Source organism: Alternaria conjuncta (assembly GCF_024043145.1).
Source record: "Alternaria conjuncta strain BMP 0040 chromosome Unknown scaffold_12, whole genome shotgun sequence".
NCBI classification, from domain to species: Eukaryota; Fungi; Ascomycota; class Dothideomycetes; order Pleosporales; family Pleosporaceae; genus Alternaria; species Alternaria conjuncta.
The window spans coordinates 218,613-239,391 of record NW_026250101.1 but is presented as its reverse complement, the minus strand read 5'-3'; the positions used below and the strand labels follow the sequence as shown (position 1 = coordinate 239,391).

The 20,779-nt window shown below is 43.2% G+C and overlaps 6 protein-coding genes across 6 annotated transcripts; 2 read left to right on the top strand and 4 right to left on the bottom strand.

Annotated features, from left to right (window-relative positions):
- Nucleotides 1-5,864: 5,864 nt before the first annotated feature.
- On the bottom strand, nt 5,865-7,328 carry J4E85_008033 (uncharacterized protein; the record flags this gene model as incomplete). Its single annotated transcript, XM_051472262.1, has 3 exons — nt 5,865-6,463; nt 6,509-6,550; nt 6,599-7,328. 3 exons carry the CDS (start codon nt 7,326-7,328, stop codon nt 5,865-5,867), a joined length of 1,371 nt encoding a protein of 456 aa, XP_051323727.1.
- A 1,662-nt stretch (nt 7,329-8,990) lies between these two features.
- Nucleotides 8,991-10,762, bottom strand: J4E85_008032 (uncharacterized protein; the record flags this gene model as incomplete). The annotated part of the gene is made up of 2 exons (XM_051472261.1): nt 8,991-10,303; nt 10,351-10,762. 2 exons carry the CDS (start codon nt 10,760-10,762, stop codon nt 8,991-8,993), a joined length of 1,725 nt encoding a protein of 574 aa, XP_051323726.1.
- A 3,652-nt stretch (nt 10,763-14,414) lies between these two features.
- On the top strand, nt 14,415-15,536 carry J4E85_008031 (uncharacterized protein; the record flags this gene model as incomplete). Its single annotated transcript, XM_051472260.1, has 2 exons — nt 14,415-14,473; nt 14,525-15,536. The coding sequence occupies 2 exons, from the start codon at nt 14,415-14,417 to the stop codon at nt 15,534-15,536; spliced, it is 1,071 nt and encodes a 356-aa protein (XP_051323725.1).
- Nucleotides 15,537-16,265: 729 nt separating this feature from the next.
- J4E85_008030 (uncharacterized protein) lies at nt 16,266-17,195 on the top strand (the record flags this gene model as incomplete). Its single annotated transcript, XM_051472259.1, has 1 exon — nt 16,266-17,195. The coding sequence occupies one exon, from the start codon at nt 16,266-16,268 to the stop codon at nt 17,193-17,195; it is 930 nt and encodes a 309-aa protein (XP_051323724.1).
- Nucleotides 17,196-17,602: 407 nt separating this feature from the next.
- Nucleotides 17,603-18,614, bottom strand: J4E85_008029 (uncharacterized protein; the record flags this gene model as incomplete). The annotated part of the gene is made up of 3 exons (XM_051472258.1): nt 17,603-18,180; nt 18,235-18,517; nt 18,600-18,614. 3 exons carry the CDS (start codon nt 18,612-18,614, stop codon nt 17,603-17,605), a joined length of 876 nt encoding a protein of 291 aa, XP_051323723.1.
- A 512-nt stretch (nt 18,615-19,126) lies between these two features.
- On the bottom strand, nt 19,127-20,101 carry J4E85_008028 (uncharacterized protein; the record flags this gene model as incomplete). The annotated part of the gene is made up of 2 exons (XM_051472257.1): nt 19,127-19,845; nt 19,903-20,101. The coding sequence occupies 2 exons, from the start codon at nt 20,099-20,101 to the stop codon at nt 19,127-19,129; spliced, it is 918 nt and encodes a 305-aa protein (XP_051323722.1).
- Nucleotides 20,102-20,779: the final 678 nt, after the last annotated feature.

The following is a 20,779-nucleotide window of genomic DNA, read 5'->3' as shown; positions in this document are numbered from 1 at the left end:
TAGTAGTTTAACTACTTATTAGTTATAAAAGTTTATAAAGCTTAATAGTCTAATAATACTTAAATTAGATTACTAGTTTCTAATAGTTTAAAACGCTATTCTTTAAAAGTATAAATAATTATAAGAAGCTTTTTATTATAAATCTTATAATTATACTTAGCTAGCGTTATCTTATATAATAGAAACGTAACTAGCTTTAATATATTATAGTATATCTAAAATAAGATAGTAGTAGTAATAAAGTTAGATATATTAGTTTCTAACTAGATCTCTAAGTCTAGATTAAAGTAGATAAAAACTCTAGCGTCTTTAAACACTTATTTAAAGTACTTAAAAGTATAAGTAGTAGCTTTATTAGAATCTAAAAAGAAGTATTATTAACTACTATCTTTAGTAAGTTCTATAAGAAGCTTTACTATATATAAGAACTCTTTTATAAAGTAATAGTAGAAGTTATAGAATCTAAGAAATAACTAAATATTCTTTACTAACCTAGAAAGCTTCTATTCTAGAATAGTAAAGACTTTATTAGAATCTATCTCTATACTCTTAGTAGTAAAGATAAGTCTAAAATACTTAATATAAGTTACTTTAAACTTATACTTTATAGAATCTAAAGATAGACTAGCGCTCTAAATTTTATAAAGAACTTTTAGAATATAAGTATAATAGTTATTTATATTTTTACTATAAATAAGAATATTATCTAAGTAAGTACTATATAAAACGTTTAAGTATTCTCTTAGTACTTTATTAATAAAGTTCTAGAACATTCTAGAAGTATTATATAAGCTAAAGAGTATAATATTATACTTATATAGTCTATATTAAGTAAGAAAAGCTATTTTTTTCTTATTATCTACTTTAATTTATATAGTATTAAAAGTAGTAATAATATCTACTAGTATTATAATCTTAACTTTTACTATTTAAGCTATAGTTTTTTTAATTACTAGTAAAGTATTCTAATTCTTCTTTATAATATTATTAAAAGTATAATAGTTTACGTACACTTATAAGCTTCTTTTAGGTTTATATATAATTAAGACTAGTAAAGTATATAAAGAGTTACTAGCTTTAATAAAACCTTTCTATAATATATTATTAATATACTTCTTAACTATCTTAGTCTTTATATATATAAGTCTATAAACGTAGAGCTTTAGCGTAGTAGTATTTAGTAGAATATCTATTAAGTAATCTACTCTAAGTCTTTACTTAGAGAGTTAGTAAGTAAAATAAAAGTTAAATAAGTCTAGTAACTTATCTAAGATCTAACTAGAAACTATCTTACTAATCTACTCTTAGGTTATTAGTAGTTACTCTATCTTATTTATATACTTCTTAAAGTTATTCTATAATATAGTAGCTACTTCTATACCTTTATAATCTTTATTAGAAGAATTTTTAGAATATATCTAATATACTAGATTAATCTAGATTACGTATTTAGAATATTTAGTAATAAGTATAGTAGTAGCTTAGGTAGAGATAAGATAGATATTAGCTATAGTTTTCTTAGAGGTATTATTTTCTTACTTATTAGTTATTATTATAGTTTTTCTAGTCTTATATTCTTCTTTAATAATATAGATATAGCTATAATATACTCTATTATTATAGACTATTTTAGATAGACTCTTATAGAGGTAGTTAAGCTTATAGTCTACTTCTAAAAAGGTAAAAGACTACTAATTACTAAAGTAGAGTAAAGATTAGTAATAGTTTATCTAATTTATTCTAAGAATAACGTTATACTTACTAATATTTATAATATAATATATAATATAGCTAGTATAAGTGCTATATTAGATAAAAAAGTTAATAGTAGTAGTAAGTTTTATAACTTTTTCTCTATCTATAAGAAATAAGTAGATAAGTTTTACTACTAGAATTATTTTAAGATAATAGTTATTAGCTTATACCTTATTAATAAAGTAAGCGCTTACTTTAGTATTAATAAAAGTAGAGATAGGCTACTAATAATCTAGTTAGATTATAGTAAACTCTAGAAACTTAAGCTACTAACTAAAGTCTTTAGAAGCTTTACTACTAATAGCTATAGTAAAGATAAAGAAAGTTTTCTTTATTACAAAAGTTTTATAAAGGCTAGCTAGTAAAGTAGTAGTAATCTTAATATAGTAAAACTAGTCTTAAGCGTAATACTAATATTAGCTTACTATATACTAGTTAAGCTCTTATACATAATTCTATATAAAAGTGTCTAGTTTAAATAACTAAGAAGCGCCTTATTATTAACGTAGAAACTCTTATTATTAACTAAGTTATTATTATCTAGCTTTACTTTATCTTTTATAGTTATATTCTTATTCTTAGTATTAAAAGTATTAATATAGATTATAGTAAGAGTAGAGATTTAACTAGAAGGTGTAAAGAGCTTTTTATAATATAGAGCTAACTAGTAATATATCTAATAGTTATTCTTACTATATTTAAAGTATAGCTTTAGTTTAGCTAAACACTTTTTATTCTTATCTAATTACTTAAAAGCTATCTTTCTATAGATATATATACTAGTAGTGTTATTATATTAACTAGTGTTAGGTACCTAGAAAAATACTAACTTTACTATCTATTTAGTTATAGAGGTAGCTAACTTTATTACTAAAGTAGTAGTTTTATAGCTAGCGTTAATTTATTAATATTTCTAATTAATATACTAGGTATAAAGAAGAAATAAGTAAATAGTTTTATTCTTATAAAACTTTATAGTAGTAGTAATAGCTAAACTAGGTTATATAAATTTATAAGCATAGTAAATCTAAGTAGTATTCTTATACTTAAGAATACGCATATAAGATATAAACTTTAACTTCTACTTAGTAAACTTTTAGCTAGGCTTATACTATAGTAATTTATTAGTAATTATTATCTTAGCGTCTACCTCTTAGTTATATATTAAGTACTAACTATCTAGAACTTTAAAGTAATCTAGAAAGTACTTAGCCTTAATATTATAGATATATTTATATACTTTCTATTAAATATAAAACTTTAAGTAATCTATAGCTTACTAATTCTCTAAGTATATTTTATACTTAGTAATAGCTATTTTACGCTAGCGTTTATAATTATTATTAGTCTTACTCTTAAAGAGCTTAAGCTTAGATAGCTTATAGATATATTTACTACTACTAATAGTAGACGTAGAAACTAGTAGAGAATAAAATAGTATAGTAGTAGTACCTATATAAAGGTTTATAAGCGCTAGAGAAGAAGTATTTAGTAGAGAGAAAGGTAGCTATAAGAACTTTTATATTAGCGTATATCTACTTTATTAATAGTTAATGCTTAGGTAGTTAAGTATAGATATAGGCTATTATTATAGCTACTATCTAATAAGTTTATATAAGTATTTATAATAGAATAGAGTATATAGCTTATAGTTAGATTTATAATAAAGAAAATAATTAGTAATAGCTTTAGTTTTATAATAAGCTTTAGTAAAGATATTATTAAGCTTATTATACGCCTTATTCTTATTCTTAATTATATTAGTATAGTTAATATTATAGTTATAAAGCTTTACGCTATAATAGTCTACTTAACTTTTATACTTATCTTAAAGTTTAGATATAGCTTTAGCTTTATCTATCTACTAGTTTATACTCTTAACTTTCTTTTAAAGATTCTCTTTAAGTTATATATAAGTAAGTCTATCTTTAGACTTATTACTATAGTAACTAAGATTCTTAATCTATTACTTAAGGTTATTACGCTTAGTATATATAGTATTACGTTTCTAAATAAAGGCCTTATAAGTAGAGTTACTATAAATATTAGTTATAGTAAAAGTAAGCTTCTTAAGTTAGCTTACTTTAGAAGTAAGATAATAAATCTTAGTAAGCTTTTTATAATAAATAGTACTAGTTATAGATCTAGTAGGCTATAACTATAAAGTATTATTAAAAGTAAATTTAACTTTCTATAGTTATACGCGTATATTATTAATAGTTTATTTATTACTTTTATTCTTAAAAAGGTAAGTGTAGATAGTATTAGTGTAATTACGTAAGTTAATAAAAAAAGTAATAATAAATATCTACTAAAAGTCTAGACACTAAATAATATTCTTTTAGAGATTAGAGATATTAGTAATAGTAACGTTTATTACGTTATATTAGATATTACTTTTAGTATAAAGTTAGCCTATACTTATAAAGTAGAAGTATTTACTATATTTATTAGTATTAAAGTTCTTTTAGAGCTTATACTACTTATTATTAGTAGTCTAGCGTAAGTATATATAGTTAGTATTCTTAAGATATTCTAAAAGAGCGTTACTAATATTAATACTAATAAGTTCTTACTTATATATAGTTATAAACTCTTAGCCTTTACTATCTAGATTTAAAAACGTAGATAAATAGGCTATCTAAAGTATACTCTTCTAGCGCTAGAAAATACGCGCTTATACTTAGTAGAGAAGTAGTAGTAGGTCTATTAATAATAATTAGTCTTAAGTATATTTAAAAGTTATACTAGTAATAGTAGTATTCTAAGTTCTAGTTACTATTATAATAGTCTTAGTTACGTTTATATAGAGCTTACTATAGAGTTATACTTATATAAGCTAGCCTTTACTCTTTACTTACTTATCTATTATTAGATAGACTTATTCTCTACTAGTATTAGTAATTACTCTTATAAGTAATAGTAATATTTACTTACTAAGTCTAGCGTTTCTCTACTTATAGACTTCTAGTATAATACTTATATAATTCTTATTATTATAATATAATACGTTATAAACTATTCTAATAAGTTACTTACTAACTTACCTAACTATTACGCGTAGGTATAGTACTTATAGCTATTATAAGTATTAGTAATAATAATCTTAGATATTCTACTTAATATAGTAAGTAGTTACTTAATTAGTAGTAGTAGTAATAATAGACTATTATTACGCGTAAGCGTATTTCTAATTTTTTTTTTTTTTTTTTTTTTTTTTTTTTTTTTTTTTTTTTTATTTAGAGTCTTAAGCTTTTACTCGTTAGAGTATACTACTATTCTGTTATAAATCCTGTGTTTTTAGTAATAATAAAAGCGTATTTCTAATAACTAAGTCTAATATAAAGTATTCTAAAGATATAAGTTAATATAATATAGTATAAAGATACTTATATACTATAATTATTAGGTATATACCTTTATTAAAGTAAGATATTATATATAGGTAAATTTACTTATATAGCTAAACTTTTAATATTTTTTACTTAATTAAAGCTAGGCCTAATTAAGTAGAGATTATAAGTTTAATTTATAATAATTATTTTAAGTTTAGTATTATTAGCTTTTAGCTTTAAAAGTACTAGCTTAAGTATAATTATATTAAAGTTAATACTTAATAAAGTTATTAAAGCTAGTATTTTAAAAGTTATAGCTATTATAGTTTTAGTATTATATAAAAAAAAAATATTACTAGTATACTACTTTATATACTATTATACTTAAAATTTTTTAACTTATTATATTTACTTAAAACTAAAAAATACTATTTTTAAAGTTACTAGTATTTTTTTTAACTAATAGTATTTCTTTAAATTATTAAAAGCTTTTATATATACTTATAGTACTATAGTAATATACTAAATACTTTAATAAATAATATTAAAGCTATTATAATTATACTATATACTAAAGTATAATTTTAAAAACTAAGCTTAATTTAGAACTAGACTATAGTCTAAGTTAAAGGCGCACTTTATTCTTTCCTGTCGCGTTGTTGCGAATGCCGAATGCAATTATTACAACTGACAGCACTAATCCCAAATCGCAAAGAGTGGTTTCATGTAATAAAGGTTATGATGTTCAACATTGCATCCTCTCAAGAAGGATATCTATGCATGACCTGGCTTTTGCGCTGCTACCTTGGCACGCGCATCCGCACTCTTTTCCCTTTCTCTAAGCATCTTCTCCAAATACTGGAACAAGATATTCTCCTTCCTGATTGGGTCTTTGAGCTTCTTCCAGTCCTGAGTCATGGCGCGCTCTGCTTTATAAACATCTCTACGATCCTGCCATTCCAATCGGTTCCAATCACCGAAATCGCTCTTCTCTCGACCCCGCCAGGCAATCCTTTGGTTGGCTTTGAACGCGTTCTCGTTTCGCGCAAAGTCTTGCTTTAGCCTCTTGAACTGTCGTTGCTGTCCTTCTCGCTCCACGCGTTTCGCCTCAGCTCCTTTGTCCTGTTCCGCGGGACGTTTGCGTTGAGGGGGCGCACAAGCGGCATGCGACTTTACATATCGGTCTAGCAGCCATGGGCTGAGTGCAACGTCCGTGATGGACTTGCTGAGCTGTTCTCCATCATTGGAGGCTGCAAGCGCGCGGCGAAGTCGTGTTGATGATAGTGGTTCCTCTTTGTAGCCGAGAAACCAGACACCGCCTGTCATACCGAAGAAGCGTGTGGGCACATAACGCAGCCATTCTGTAGGTGGTCCTGTAGAGCGGTGACACATTCGCGTATGTCCAAGGCGCCAGATACCTGTACGTAGTCGATCCTTGATCGTCTGGAGCCGCTCGTCGCCTGGATCAAGATTAGCTGTGGTTGTGCAAGACATGGCATCGTACGTACGGTCGCCCGGAAGATTCGTCATTGCGCGCGGAAAAAGCATTGATAACTTCTGCTCCAGCCACGTCAAGTTACCGCCAGCTCCCAACTGCTGGATAAAAAGTTCTTCGAGTGTTTCGGTGCGCCAGTCGTTGTAAGCTGTCAATTTTCGTAGTCCCGTTTCCGTCTCCGTGCGTAGACTGGTGCGTTCTGGATCCCCAGTACCAACGACTATAGTAGGCCCCCAGTATCCGGGGGACCCATATTCTTGATCAACGTGATCAGGTCCAATTAAAGTGATGAACCGTACGTTGAAGCCATCTGTTGCGGCCTCTGATATGAGTCGGTCCTTGAATGCTTCGGAGCCTGGCTCACCACGTGGGTGACACCAGTGCCAGCCACCATGGATACCACTATTGTCGATGAGGTTAAGACGCTCTTGGAGGGTAAGAACTAGGTCCTTTGAACCCGATTTTCCGCGGCTGTACTTCGAGGCTACGGAATAGTCGTCCAAAGGGAAGATGATGGCGGCTATCAGGTGTATACCCTCCCCACCTCGAAAGAAGGCGTGGCATAATGTTTCCTTGTGTCCTTGATGAGGCGGATTGAAGCAGCCCCGGAAGGTCAAGATGTAGTTGAACCTCCCCTTGATCAAATATGGCGGTGGCATGTGAATGCTGGGCCTGAATATAGTGGCAGTGGGATCTCCTAAGGCTCGCTTGATGTACACCTCCAAGGGAGCAGTTGAGCTCATGACTACGGGTGAGTGCTTGGATCAAGTCGGTGGAGGTTGCCCATTCCTGTAGTGGGCAGTACTTCTATCCTCTCAGGGTTGCTGTGAATAATATTGATTGCTCCATCGAGTCTCCGCCGTGGACAGCCATGGCCCGAGAGCCATCTGCGACAAGCACTTTCATCCATATAGTTCTACACATTCATTCATCCTAGGTTTGAAGCGAATGCGGGTACGCGCTGCTGACGGTCGAGCGAAGTCGTGGTCGCCTGCGACATGAACGGTCGTTCAACGGATAGGACTGTTGTAGATACATGCGAGACTATGTCGCATCTTTCCATCATACCTATCGCGCAGGTGAGCGCGGAAGAACTCGTACTCATTGAATCCCCGTGCCGCCTGTTCAAAGAGCATGGCACAAGCCATCTCGGTACCAACACTTGAGCTCATCAGTCTTTGGTGCTCTACGTGCTGTTGGCGGTTTCATTGAATATGCGACCGAAATTTCACAGGTCCTCAGTCCCTAGCTAGGCCTCCGATCTCGTGATCCATGCTCTAGATCTTTGCTTCCTGGTGAAAGTCAGATTCCGCGCCGGTCATAAGCCGTTGTACAAGGCATGCCAGCTTTCACCAGAACGTACCGACGGCAGGTCCGCGATCACCAAACGGAATGACGCGCTTCCACGAGGCAGTGGGGCTGGGCTAGCTTGAAGACTTCGGGTGCGAAACTATATCTCGATGCTGCAGTTGCCCGTGGAAAGTTTCGAACGTGCTCTTTTTAGAATGCACTGCTGACGTGAACCCGGTAGCACACGTCATCGCGAGGCCAGAATCTTTCTCTTGCGTACTGTTACTGTAGTGACCCAGTGGTACAGATCTGCGCACGTAGTAGAACCCTCGCGAGTACTCGTGGTGAGTGAAGTAGGGGTTGGCGGTGCATTGCGACCTGCTGGAGAGTGCTGCCGAGTTTGACAAGATCTGTAAATGCGTCGTTGATCTGAGGGCACCATGCCACGAAGAGGACAGCTTCCTTAGGGCTGAACGCACAAGATCCATCGAAGACGGATTCTCGATGGTGGGAAGCCGAGGCTGGACGCATCGTGTAGCAAACTATGTTGCGCCTTCCACGAGGTTGGGAGGCGGCTCTTTCGGATTCTGCGGGGCTGCGCTAAGCGTTTCTGAACTAGCGCATGTGTCCAAAGGGGTGAGGCTTGTCGCGGAAAGGCTTCCGTGCATCATCATCGGCATCCACCAAATATCTGAGCTTCGCGCTCGAGGCTGAAGTCTTTTCGCGAGCTACCTTTGGTGTGCATATTGGGCATCTACGAGGTGACTGATAATAATTTCGACCACAGCTCGCCACAGTCAAAGCTTAGAGTCAGCTTGCATACCTAGGCAGGTGGCCTTGGGCTGAAGGCTGAAGGCTCATGCAAGTTCAGCACAGTGGCAAGACCGTTCGGGCTGGCATAGAGAAGCGCAGTGGCAGTAGCTCATTTGTAAGACGCAGTAGTTTGTATTATGTTGAAGCCAGCTTCATCGGCGAAGGTATTGTACAGGCAGAGTGTTTGTAAATATCCGTATTCCTATTCATTGTTCTGCAGTGGGGTATTACAATGTCGTAAGGACAAAAAGGAAATCAGGCTGGTGTGGGTGTGGGTATGCGCAATAACAACAACGCTATCATCATTCGACCGTATGCTCCGCTGCCAACCTCGGTAGAGTTCCTCGTGAATGGATCGTCTCGCTCAATCCCATGGGTCTTTCATCCAGCAGCCTCCCATCGTTCTCTTCATCGACCTTTTTGAAGCTGTCGTGGACCAACCCCCTTCGAGGGTCTTCATGTTTGCCGCTGAGCTTGCTCTTTGTACGGCCAGAGATTGGAGATGGGAATGTAGTACCGTCGCTCAGCACCATGGCGGAGGGGGGTGCAGCAGGCATCTGGCGCGGTAGGTCGAGGGAGCTACTGTCCAGAGAAACGTGGTCTTGCGTGCGTCGGACGATTGGGTTCTGTGATGTCGCGGTCGGTGCGTCGCTTTCTCCACGAGAGTGCCGTTGGCCGTTTGCGTTGTTCTTACGTCTGCGCAACCACCAGACCAGAGCGACAATTAGAAGTGCACCGACGATGCCCCCGATCGCTGCTCCAACTATGGGGCCGATCTGAGTCTTTGCCTTTGCGCCTGGCAAGACGCGACACACTTGCTTGACCTTCGCATCGGCGCCTTTGGGGTCGGCTGCCGTGACAACTGCAGGTGCGAGCTGGAAGTTTTGCGCATCGGGATCGACGATGAGGTAGTTTTGCGTGAAGAAGGGTAAGCCTAAAGTTCCGATAGTCATAGTGCTAGGACCGGTTTGGTTCGTCACAGCCATGTTGAAGACTGTTGCATTATCCACTTCGTACAGGCCAGCGGCGTTGTATGCTCGGGGCCGACTGTAGAGCTCAGTTGCAGGAATGACCGACTTGTAAGTTGCGACTGAGGGTTTGGATGCGTCGCCGCCGGGGGTGCCCATATCCGACAGCGTGACGGTGATAGTGCCTGCAGGAGCTGGGTCGGTAGGAAGCTCGAAGTGACGCGAGGTTTCGTTCCAAAAGGCAGTAGTCTCCGCCGCAGCAAGGTTGTCCAGCATCGCAGCTGGTAGCCTAATATCAGATGAGAAAGGGTCTAGATGTACTACAAGAGTGTCCTTTGCGTCCGCGAAGAGCGTGGTGCTCTTACCGCCAACATCGTACGTGATGGCCGTAAGGATAGCGCATGTTGGACAGTCGGAAAACATAGGAAAGGTAGTGGCGGCACTTTTGAGACGGCTTTCGTCGTAGCCACCAACGACTATCAAGCCATCTTGAGGTGCTTCCTCAGATTCTGATCCAGCCCATAGTCCATACGTTCGGGAAGATGCTTGGCCGGCATCCACGAGGTAGTTCAAGAAGCTCGAGTCCATTCCTAGAGGCAGAGTTGCTCGATAGCTTGGCTCGTTCTTCATGAGCGCGTCTGCGCTTGCTACAACGCGTCAGTGCTGTAACGACCCAATTTTCTCATGGACTTACTATCAGTGGAACCATTGGTATACATGGGAAAGGTCGCAAACTTGTTTGCGTCCGGTTTGAGACCAAAAGCCGCAGCATCGTCGAAAAAGATGTAAGAGCTCGCGTATGCTAGATCGACGGACTCTCTGCTGCCAGTCCATGTCGCGTAGTCTACCTCTTTGAACGTAGTCGAAGTTGCACTATCGTAGATGCCACCGAGCTGGCCAATGCAGCTGGTGTTCGTAGCTGCCACGCACTCCGCTGCATTGTTGATGAAGAGATTGTCGGAAAGCGTCGATGGCGTCAAGGAAAAGGGTTGCGGAGGAGTGCCGATAGCGAAAGAAATGCCTCTAGTGAGGACAGTGCCGTCAGCGGAGACAGTGTTGTTTGCCCAGGGCAGGAGCAACGGCTTGGAGCCGTTTGCGCAGGCCATCGTCCCTTGGTAACGATGGATGTCCCCCAAAAATGTAAGATCTGGTGTTGTGTATTTGTGACAGCGTCAGCCTCGCACGGGTATTTTTGGGGACAGCCATGACTGTCCCTGATATGGATTGCAGGGACGCATTAACAAGGGGATGATCTGCTAAGCTTGGGCATGGGCACCTAGGCTATGGGGATCGGGCGTTGACGACACCTGCAGACCTGAAAACTCGGGTAAGGAAAAGAACCCTATTGGATTGGTCCGTCATGATGTACTTCGGGTACATACTACCTAGAGTCTCAGAATGGTCGGTACCTGGGCGACGAGACACATGCGCTTTTCCACAGCTTCAACTCGTTCTTTTACTCCAAGGTACGCAACGAACACCCTCATCTCCATCTCCAAAGTAATCCGGCGACCGCCGATGCTCTGCGTAGAGTGGTGACGTCACAGCGTAGGTGCAGGCGCAGGCCTTGGTTTGTTGACATCCGCGAGTCGCCCTCATCTTAGATTCAAGGAATCTTGCTGTTCGTGTCGCAATTCTCCTGACAGGACGGGCCTTTTGCGGCGAAGGAAAATGTTAATTCGGACCGTTGACGTCGGAACGTTGTTCAGCCACGCGCTGTCCCGTCCATCGAGCCAATCAGCACTTGCCGACTCACTAGCGTCTTTCGGGGACATGTTTCGCGTACGCAAATCTCGCTCGCTTCTCTGATAACTCCGTCGATCGTGTGCCCAACCTCATAGTCGGGGTACATGCCCAAGTTCGCCTCTCCCTGTCTTTGCGTGTTCGAGCCTCGATGGATTTTCGATGAGACCGGAGGTGGTGGGTACCGTGGTCGCGCATCATTTTTTGACAACGCACTGTGATTGGAAGGCAATAATTTCCAGTCCGATAAGATGAGGTCTCGTAACCTACGTTCACCGACCTTTGGCGTTACGAGAGTCCGCATCACGCATGAAGGCCTGACCTTGAGTAGGTGCATGGAGATTTTAGCAAGCTCAGCTCCCTACATGATTACTGATGTGTGTCATAAACCGCCACTCGACCTCAGCTCTCAGTCCTCAATGTCCTGAAGTGCATCTTGGGCATCTGCTCGTGATTTGAAGACATTTGACTTTACGTCTCTCCTTTTCGTATTCTCCAATTCACCCGTGACACCTCGGAGTTGCCGATCAGCAAACGGAGGTCTGCTCGTTGTGTCGCATTGGATGCGTCGTGCTGTAGTTTGTAGTCTTGTCGCCGAAAGGTTGTGGCCTTTTCACTTGGTCATTTAGCCCAAATGAGAACGCAGGCTTTGATCTACTGAGGCTCGGGATCAGGCTCGAAGTACCTGACTCAGTAGATGTACCTGAACCTTCCGTGTCATTGCGGCTTTTTTTGTGAACTTTTGCTCGCGGGATGTCTAAATCAGGTGTATTGTTTGTAAACTGCATCTTCTGTCCACCAAGTTGATAGTATGGGACCGTATGCGCAGCCCGGACATGGTAAGTCGGGGGAGAGTCATGATGAGACGAAATTCTTGAGAGTGTCACAATGCCTCCACCGACACGGTTCGGCGTGGAGAATTTCGGTGATCAGGGGAGATGGAAACGAAGATGGGTTTCGATAGCATGACTCAGTGCTTTGCCGATACAGATAACTGGTTCGTGAAGGCGAAGGTGCCGGGTGATGTGCTTGCCCAATGTAAATGGCTGCAGCGCCCAGTGCCGTCTTCATTGGGGTCGCGTTGTTGCTAATTTCTGTAGATCAATCCTTCGTCGTGAAAGAGCAAGATCAACAAAAATTATAGTAATACTGATACTGACCAACTCGTGACATCGAAAAGTCTCTTCTCGGCCAAGAAGCCTGGTGACAAGATCTTCAATTGAAGATTTGCGCAGAGCGATGAACTCGAGACAAAAGTCTAAATGAAGGACGACTGTGGAGTTGGATGAGTAAAATACTGCACACGAAGACACTTAGAGCAATGCGACCGATCATGTCATTCACAGTCGCTGCAGCCGAGTTTCGCCGGCTGTGTGCAGCAGTACGGTAGACGTGAATACCATCTTCCTGGATTATTAGCACCCATCGGTACTGTGGCCGGTGTAGAGCCCGCTATAAATTCATGTCCGTGTCGGTAGCCGTCAGCATGAACAATTTGTTCCCTCCCGTCGTCTTTGGGGCGGCTCCCGCAATTTATGCGATACGTCTGCTGATACTTGGAACTCAAAGTGTACGTCGTGTCCGGATCTTTGAAGCTTCATGGAAGTGAACAGCGACGTGATCCAGATCATAGAGCAGACGTGTTCTGATCGCAGAGGATTCCAACACTTCTCATAACGGGTATCCGAGAAGGCGTTGTAGACATGGGATGTTTGGATAAGGACACCAGCTGGATAGATCAAGGTAGAAGAACTCGTCGACCGTAGGCTCTCTAAATATCGTACAACGCGGAATGCTTAGCTGGAAACCATATATAAACGAACTGAGAGGTGATGAGATGGATGGTGTTGATGAGCATTCTGCCCGCATTGTCACGAGGGAACGCGCGTCGAGTCATGGCACTGATCTCGGCCCCATTACTCCGGTTGCCACTTCTACGGACTCTTCCGCACCTGGCACTCGACCAAGTTCCCTTGACTGAGGCAAACTCAATGTCATCGGTGTCATTTTACTGAAGAGACGCCCAGAATGCGATCTGAGGAAGTTGATGCGGCGCCGGTTAAAATGGCTAAAGTGCGATCTTGGTCATTGGGGCGGGACACGCACAAGTAAACATTCGCGCTAAAAAAGGAAACGATGCCCAGGTGGTTCGTGGCTTTACGGGTGGGCTAAATCTCCACGGCTTCTCCTGTCGTCATCGAGTTTAATGAGATCTGCCGGAGGACTGGAGTGTAAGGTTGGGGGACAGAGAATGCAATGAGTGATGCGACGTGAGAGAAGAAGGATAATAATAAACAGAATGTTGGATTGACGTAGATTGAATGCGCGATATATTGATGTGCATGTTGATCGCAGTTTACGGTGTTGTGGGTCGTCAATCAACCGTGAGCGCGGACCCTGAGCGGCCAAACCCAGCAACCAGGCATCTTCCCCTCATTTCTTCCATCTCTTCCACCATCATCACCACCGCCGCCGACAAGTGCATCAGATTCTCGGATGGATGGAGTGAGCGCTTGAGGCTGAGGATTACTTGACATTAACCGGCCAGTCTCCATTAACGCAGCCGTATCTGCACCTGCGTTGTCGACATGAGTGGGACCTGCATCTCACGTGCCTGTCTACCCCGGATGTGCATTTCGCTTAGGCAATGGCCAGCGGCGCCCAGAACGTCTACCCCAGAAGTAGGACCAGACCCCGATGATCCCGAGGTCCAAGCCGGTTGATTTGTGGATTAGTCTGGAGAAACTCCGCAACCCGCAAGCAGGTGGCGCCATGCAGCCAGGTCAAAGGACTTACAGCGGCGAAGGACAAGTTCGCACATGAGCCACGAGCCCGGTTAAACAAAACTACTGGGGTGAAGATGAACCGCGAGAGCGGATAGATTGATTGAGCATGCATACGCTAGACTTCTAGAATAACCGTCGAAGAATATATAGGATGACAGGCTCGCCGTGTCTTTAAGGGTATCCGTGGCAGACAACCTCGAATCAGTCAACACTCTAAGTCTCAATCACCATGCGTTTCTCCAGCATTGTCGCCAGTCTGGCGATTGCCAGCTCCGCTGTTGCCAGCCCGTAAGTCACCCGCATTCTCGCCACTATTGTAGCTGGCTAACATTGAGATAGTACCTACGGTCATGGCAAGCCCAAGGAGGACAGTCTCTACAAGGCCATGAAGAAGGCAGGACGGGAGTTCATCGGCACAGCTCTGACCCTCCGCAACGAGACCCGCGAAGGCGAGATCATCAAGGCCGACTTCAACTCCTTCACTCCCGAGAACGCCATGAAGTTTGAGTCTGTTCACCCAAACCAGGGCAACTACACCTTTGCGGATGCCGACCGTTATGCGGCATACGCCAAAGCGAACAAGCTTGAGGTCCACTGCCACACCTTGGTTTGGCACTCTCAGCTGCCCGCCTGGGTATCTGAGGGCGGATTCGACAACAAGACCCTCATTGGCATTATGGAGGACCATATCAAGACCGTCATGACCCGCTACAAGAGCGTCTGCACACGCTGGGACGTAGTCAACGAGGCCTTGAACGAGAACGGTACCTACCGCTCCAGCGTCTGGTACGACACCATCGGCGATGCCTTCCTTCCCATCGCTTTCCGCTTCGCCAACAAGTACCGCGGCAAGGCTGAGCTCTTCTACAACGACTACAACCTCGAGTACAACGCGGAGAAGACCCAGGGTGCGCAGCGTATCGTCAAGCTCATCAAGTCCTACGGCGTCCGCATCGACGGTGTTGGCTACCAGGCCCATCTTGCCAGCGAGCCCACCCCTTCCGCTCCTGGCGCCGCTCCCGATCAAGCAACACTCGAGGCTGCCCTCCGTGCGACTGCTGACCTCGGCGTTGACGTCGTCTACACCGAAATCGACCTCCGCATGCTCACACCCGCCACTCCCGAGAAGCTCCAGGTCCAGGCCGATGCTTTCGAGCGTGTCGCCAAGTCGTGCATGAACGTCAAGCGATGCATTGGTATGACTGTCTGGGGTATCTCCGACAAGTACTCTTGGATCCCTGGTGTCTTTGAGAACGAGGGTGCTGCCCTTCTCTGGGACGACAACTACATGAAGAAGCCTGCCTATGCTGGCTTCCTCAAGGGCATCAAGGCCAAGAAGGGTCACTACTAGACGAAAAAGAGAAAGACTGTATGACTTTGTAGATATTGAGTAATGTATACAATGTATGAAGAGCATTTACATCAAAACGAACATCACATGACCCTTTCGTTCAAGTGCCTCGAAAATCTCTTATTGCATCTATGCTGGAGGTCGTTGCTACTGCTACGGTTTGGTAACGCGCTATCAGCACGCGAGATAACCTGCGTTCACAACGAGACCTAGCGCGAATCATCACAATGTCGTATCAGCGCTGTTGAATCACCGAGCAAATGCGGTATAATATGTGGTCCCAACTCTAGATTCACGATTCACGATTCACGCCTCCCTCGATCACGAGATCTGTCTCGGGTATCTTCCACGCTCTTTACCATGGAAGACACAGGGTCTCTCAAAGAACTGCGTCGCGCAGTCGCAGAACACGAGAGAACGCTAGAGAAAGACCATCGGCGTTCTAACTTGACGACGCTCTGCATAAGCATACAGGATCGTACCGAGCCTTGCTATAGTGGCGCATCACACTTGCATTGCCTAGCATGTGGCCATACCGTTCACACTAAGCAGGTGTCATTATGCGGACGGAACTGTTCGACGCCCATCACGAACTCCACAGCTTTCGCGTGTACTTTATGCGAACGTCAAAAGATGATCCAATATGGCCGGATCAGATATCGTAGTTCAAGAGTGAGTGAGCTCATCTTACCGAACTTTCCGCCTTTCCATCAATCGCACGTGCCGGTGATGATGCGCGCTCGTGAGTGCGAGATCGCAGTGGTGACGTCTTCGAAGCACTTCTTCGTACCTAGCACGCCCGAAGATATTGCTGCGTACAGGGTCAGCGATGACCGACGATTGGAAGGTCTTCTCGAAGATGTAATCGATGTTGCGAAAGATATGGGCTTCTCTCAGACCACTACTAAAGGCATCACAGACGGATTGACTACATGCGTTGATCATCAGCATCTGTGGGTGAACGCGACATATGAACAGCTCGCTACCGTTGTGTTGTACCTGAGCGCCGTACGGGCCGGCATCGAACAGCCTGGTATATTGAACCAGCTGTCAATGTGCTTCGGTGCGTCGATGAAAGGTATCAAGCAGTTACTTCCAGCAGTATTGAAACTGCTCATCAATACCAGCGCAAGTTTCGCCATTGCTGACTTCATGCAAACATTCGCAAAGACATATCCTGCCTATCAAAAGCACTCAAAAGATCTTGCTCGGCTACAGTTGAAGCTATGGCGTCTGGTACTAGACCGCTGCCTTTTCCCGTTTGAGGTTATCACGACGAACTGGCGACACGTCGTGACATCGTGCATCTATGCAGTGACTACAGTGAACGACGTCTTCCTGGATACTGAAGAGATTAGCGCAGCGGTAGGTGCGAGTAGCCCTAGCATTGGTGGCGAGGACATGAATACATACCTGCTCTCCGCTATTGTGGACAACAAAGCCTACCAAATGAAGACTACGACTACCAAAGCACGGCGCCAACGTAAGCTCGAAGCCCGCTCAGGGAGACGGTTCGCACTTGATGTCGTTGCCGCCTATCTCACACCAGACTCGGTCATCGGTTTAGATCGGAGCTTTGAGACGATCTCAATCAATGAGTCTAGGAGATGGCTCGATAACAGCTCGCCCGGCTTTTGCAAGTTTAGCATCCTCCTCTAGCAGGTTCATGAGATGGGGAGTCATGCTCTCAAGGCGGTGTCGAGCCGCGAGGCAAGGTTGGGCAGAGCTTCCCCGACCCAGGATATATCGCATTCACTCTTGTTTTACGAACTTTTGGATACTGGTAGAGGCCTACATCAGACTTAGCATCTCGACTTGTGATACACATGCGCCTATGTATTCATCCCGGGACTCCCAGTACTTCGTGCATCATGATAGATTGGATAGCGGAAGAAGCGTTTATTTGGGAAGACTTTTATGACTAGTGCAGGCAAGTGGCCATTTACCACGTTTCCAAAGCGATATGCGCTCGCCTTTCCCATCCTGTCTATGCTGCCGGGCCGTGTACCAAATCCATGTCGCTGATGTGTCCCGCGATCATACCAGCAACCCAAGAGGATCACGACTTAGAGGTCGACCCTGTAGCCTTCACCGTGATGCTCGCGTTCGTAAGCTTGGGCAGCCTGGAACTCCGCTTTGTAGTCATGGGTCTTAACGTGAGCGCGGATCGCGACATTCATGGTCTGTAGTAGCTCTGAGCTAGCCTGCTCATACGTCTCTTTGTTGAGGTCAAGGAGAGCCGCGAGTGACAAGCCGCTTTTAGCTTTCCACCCGTGCACGACTTCGTCAAGATGGTCTGCTACCATCCTCATCAGTCTGTGTTCCAGACCTGGGTTACCGGGGTTCTTGGCAAGCTTCTCGAACATAGCTTTGTTGTCGCCGATAGGATCCACGTCGTGCGTCTTCGTAAGATACTTGTTCGTATATTCTTCCCAACTCCAGAAGGTCTGATAAATCCCAAATTGAGCGCCGGTGATGTCCATGATCCACTGCTTCTTGGTCTTTGTCGCGGTAACGCGGATGATCTTGTGGTCGCAATAGGGCCAGGTCAGGTTGTCGATTTTACCAAGTCTATCGTGAAAGATGATCTTTCGCGGGACAGTTCCTAGCGTGGCGAGAACCTCATCGACCTTGATGTTCAGTCCTGTGATAGTTTAGTCAGCGTGGGAAAACAAGTTAGATTTAGGACATATCTTACCTTCGAGTAGACCAACAAGAGTATCATGTAACCAAGCCGTCGGCTCATTACATGACCATGCGCAAAGCAGTGCCTTCTTACAACGAACGTTTGTAACAAGATGATGCGGAAAGTCGACGAAGAACTTCTTCTTCTCGCTCTTGGACTCGTCGTAAATGACTAGAGCGTCGTTACGATCGTGGATCTTGATCACAGGTTGAACCCAAGTGTTCTCGCGGAAGTCGTAGTAGGCCTGCTGAACGATCTCGGCTACACGCGCAAGCTTCTTCTCGAGGTTGGCGTTCTGAACGTCTTTGCATGCTTTCTTGTGGGTCGGCCAATCTTTCACCTAATTTGACGACATATGAAGTCAGTGTATAACTCACATGCAGTCCGTACATGGGAGGGTTTACCTGGCAGGCCTTGCCGCAGTATTGGCGCGATGAGATATCTGAACTGCAGGCGCCGCATTTGCTGTGAGCCGGCTCGCCACAGACGGCGCACGCTGCTTGTACTTCTGGAGCCATAGTTTTCTTTGTTGTCGTAAACAGCGCAAAGGAGTTGTGGGTGCAGCAAAGTAATCAGCGAAGCCGGGCAATATTTGTTCCGATCTCACGAGTTGAGCTATGACGCTTTTGGCTTGCAGCCTAGATGAATAGATTGGATAGGTCTGCAGACTACACCAAGATTAAAACATGCAAAGTGGGTGACGCGACGTCGATGTAGGCTCTAGGGTGTTCAGCATTTTTCTAGATTGACGCGAAGGGGACCATATCGTGGCTACCAACCCCCAAGCGAAGCGATTCAAGATTGGATGTGTGAAGGACGACAGCTATCGTATAATTCTGATTGAGAGGTGAATTACAACTCGCATCAATTGTTCGCCACTCGTGGCCATGCACCGTGAGCATCTCTAACTAAAGAGACTTAAACTCCCTATCACCATATCCACGCCAGGGCCCTTGTGTTGTTGCTCGAACCTCGCCAGATCCAAAGCTACGCTAGGGCGGTTCGCTTTCTCCTCGTCCGTCATAGCATCGCCAAGAATGCTAGCGTGATGAAAATGCCTCCTCGTCATTTCTTGCGTCAGACTCAATGGCTCATGGATGATCTGAGACATGAGTCCACCGACGTTGTAGTTGGAGATGTACCCATGAACAGCCTGAGACAAAGCCTCAACCAACGGTTGTGTCCAGCTCGTCGAGTCTGCGAAGCTCCTCTTGCGAAGATTTCTCAAGTCATTTCCAGGCTGCTGCAAGAAGGTCAGTAGTGCTGTTTCCATCCGTGATGAGGCCTGAAAGCCAATGCGCTCTGTGTGCGCAAACCAGCCTGGCATAGTTGAGCAAGTCCAGATGTATTCTCTACATTTACCGAACTCGAAGACTGCACAAAGCCTCTGCATGTGCTTGGATTCGAAGTCGGCAGCGGTAAAGAATGCTTGCGTGAGCCCGAGCTCAGCACCGGATAGGTTGATGTACCATTGCTTTCGACTCCCAATGGCGGTAATTCGTAACAGTGAAATATTGTGCTCAGGCCAATTCTCGCTCTCTGTACCGTCATCTGCGAGGACAAGAACGGTCCGTGATGCTGTCTTGATCTTTACCATGACTTCGTGGATGTCAACATGTTTGGCTGGTCAAATGTCAGCTGATCGTTAAATCGCGCGCAGATATATGCCGGGCCACTTACTCTTGATGAGCTTTTTGAGCAATAGATGTATATATGCTAGGGGTAAGAAACGCGCATTGCAGCACAGCACCGCGTGTTTGGTGGCTGTATCAGGGAACACATTGTCAGTGAGCTTCGGGAACGGGTTGTTGCTAAAGTTAACACCCTTGTAGGCGACGATCTTCTGATTGTCCAGTTCAATTTTCGTAATCAGCATCATGTTTGTAGCTTCGAGGAGCGCAAGAGAAGCCGACTGAATGACGTTGGCGACTTGTGGCAGAAAGGCTTCAAGCCGGATGTCGTGGCAGGTGTGCTTGTGATTTGTCCAATCAGCCTTTTGGTGATCCTGGTTGCAGTAGTAGCGTTGTTTGCAGCCGCATCTTAGTGTTGCTGGCCCGTGGCAATAAGAGCAGAATGTAGAAGCCATGGGCAGAGAATTGCAGAAGACTTTTTGAGAGATGATGTGAGAAGCCAGAAAATGCGGCCACTTCCAAGCTACATGTACTTCCATCTTCTCGTCATGTGTCGACTTGTTAGCAGCTGACCGCAGTCACGATCATAACGAAAGCAACAAATATCGACTCACACAAACAACGAGACTATCCTTATGTTAGCAGATACGGGATTCTGTAAAATTTAGAGTGGTGAGAAATGCGAAATTGAGGTCATTGGATGTATGGAAGCTTGCAAGGGTGTGTGAGCGCGCCACGTCAAAAGTGCCGTGCTGGCTAGCTGTCGGAGGCAGGAGCAGAGAGAAAGGCGAAGACCAGGCCAATGAAGCGTATTGACGCGCCGATTGCACCCCGGTGATGATGGAATCGTGTAAAAAGGTATAAGTTCGGCCTGACAGTGTAGCTGATGATAGCTGCGATGAAGAAGACGCGATGGAAGGGAAGAC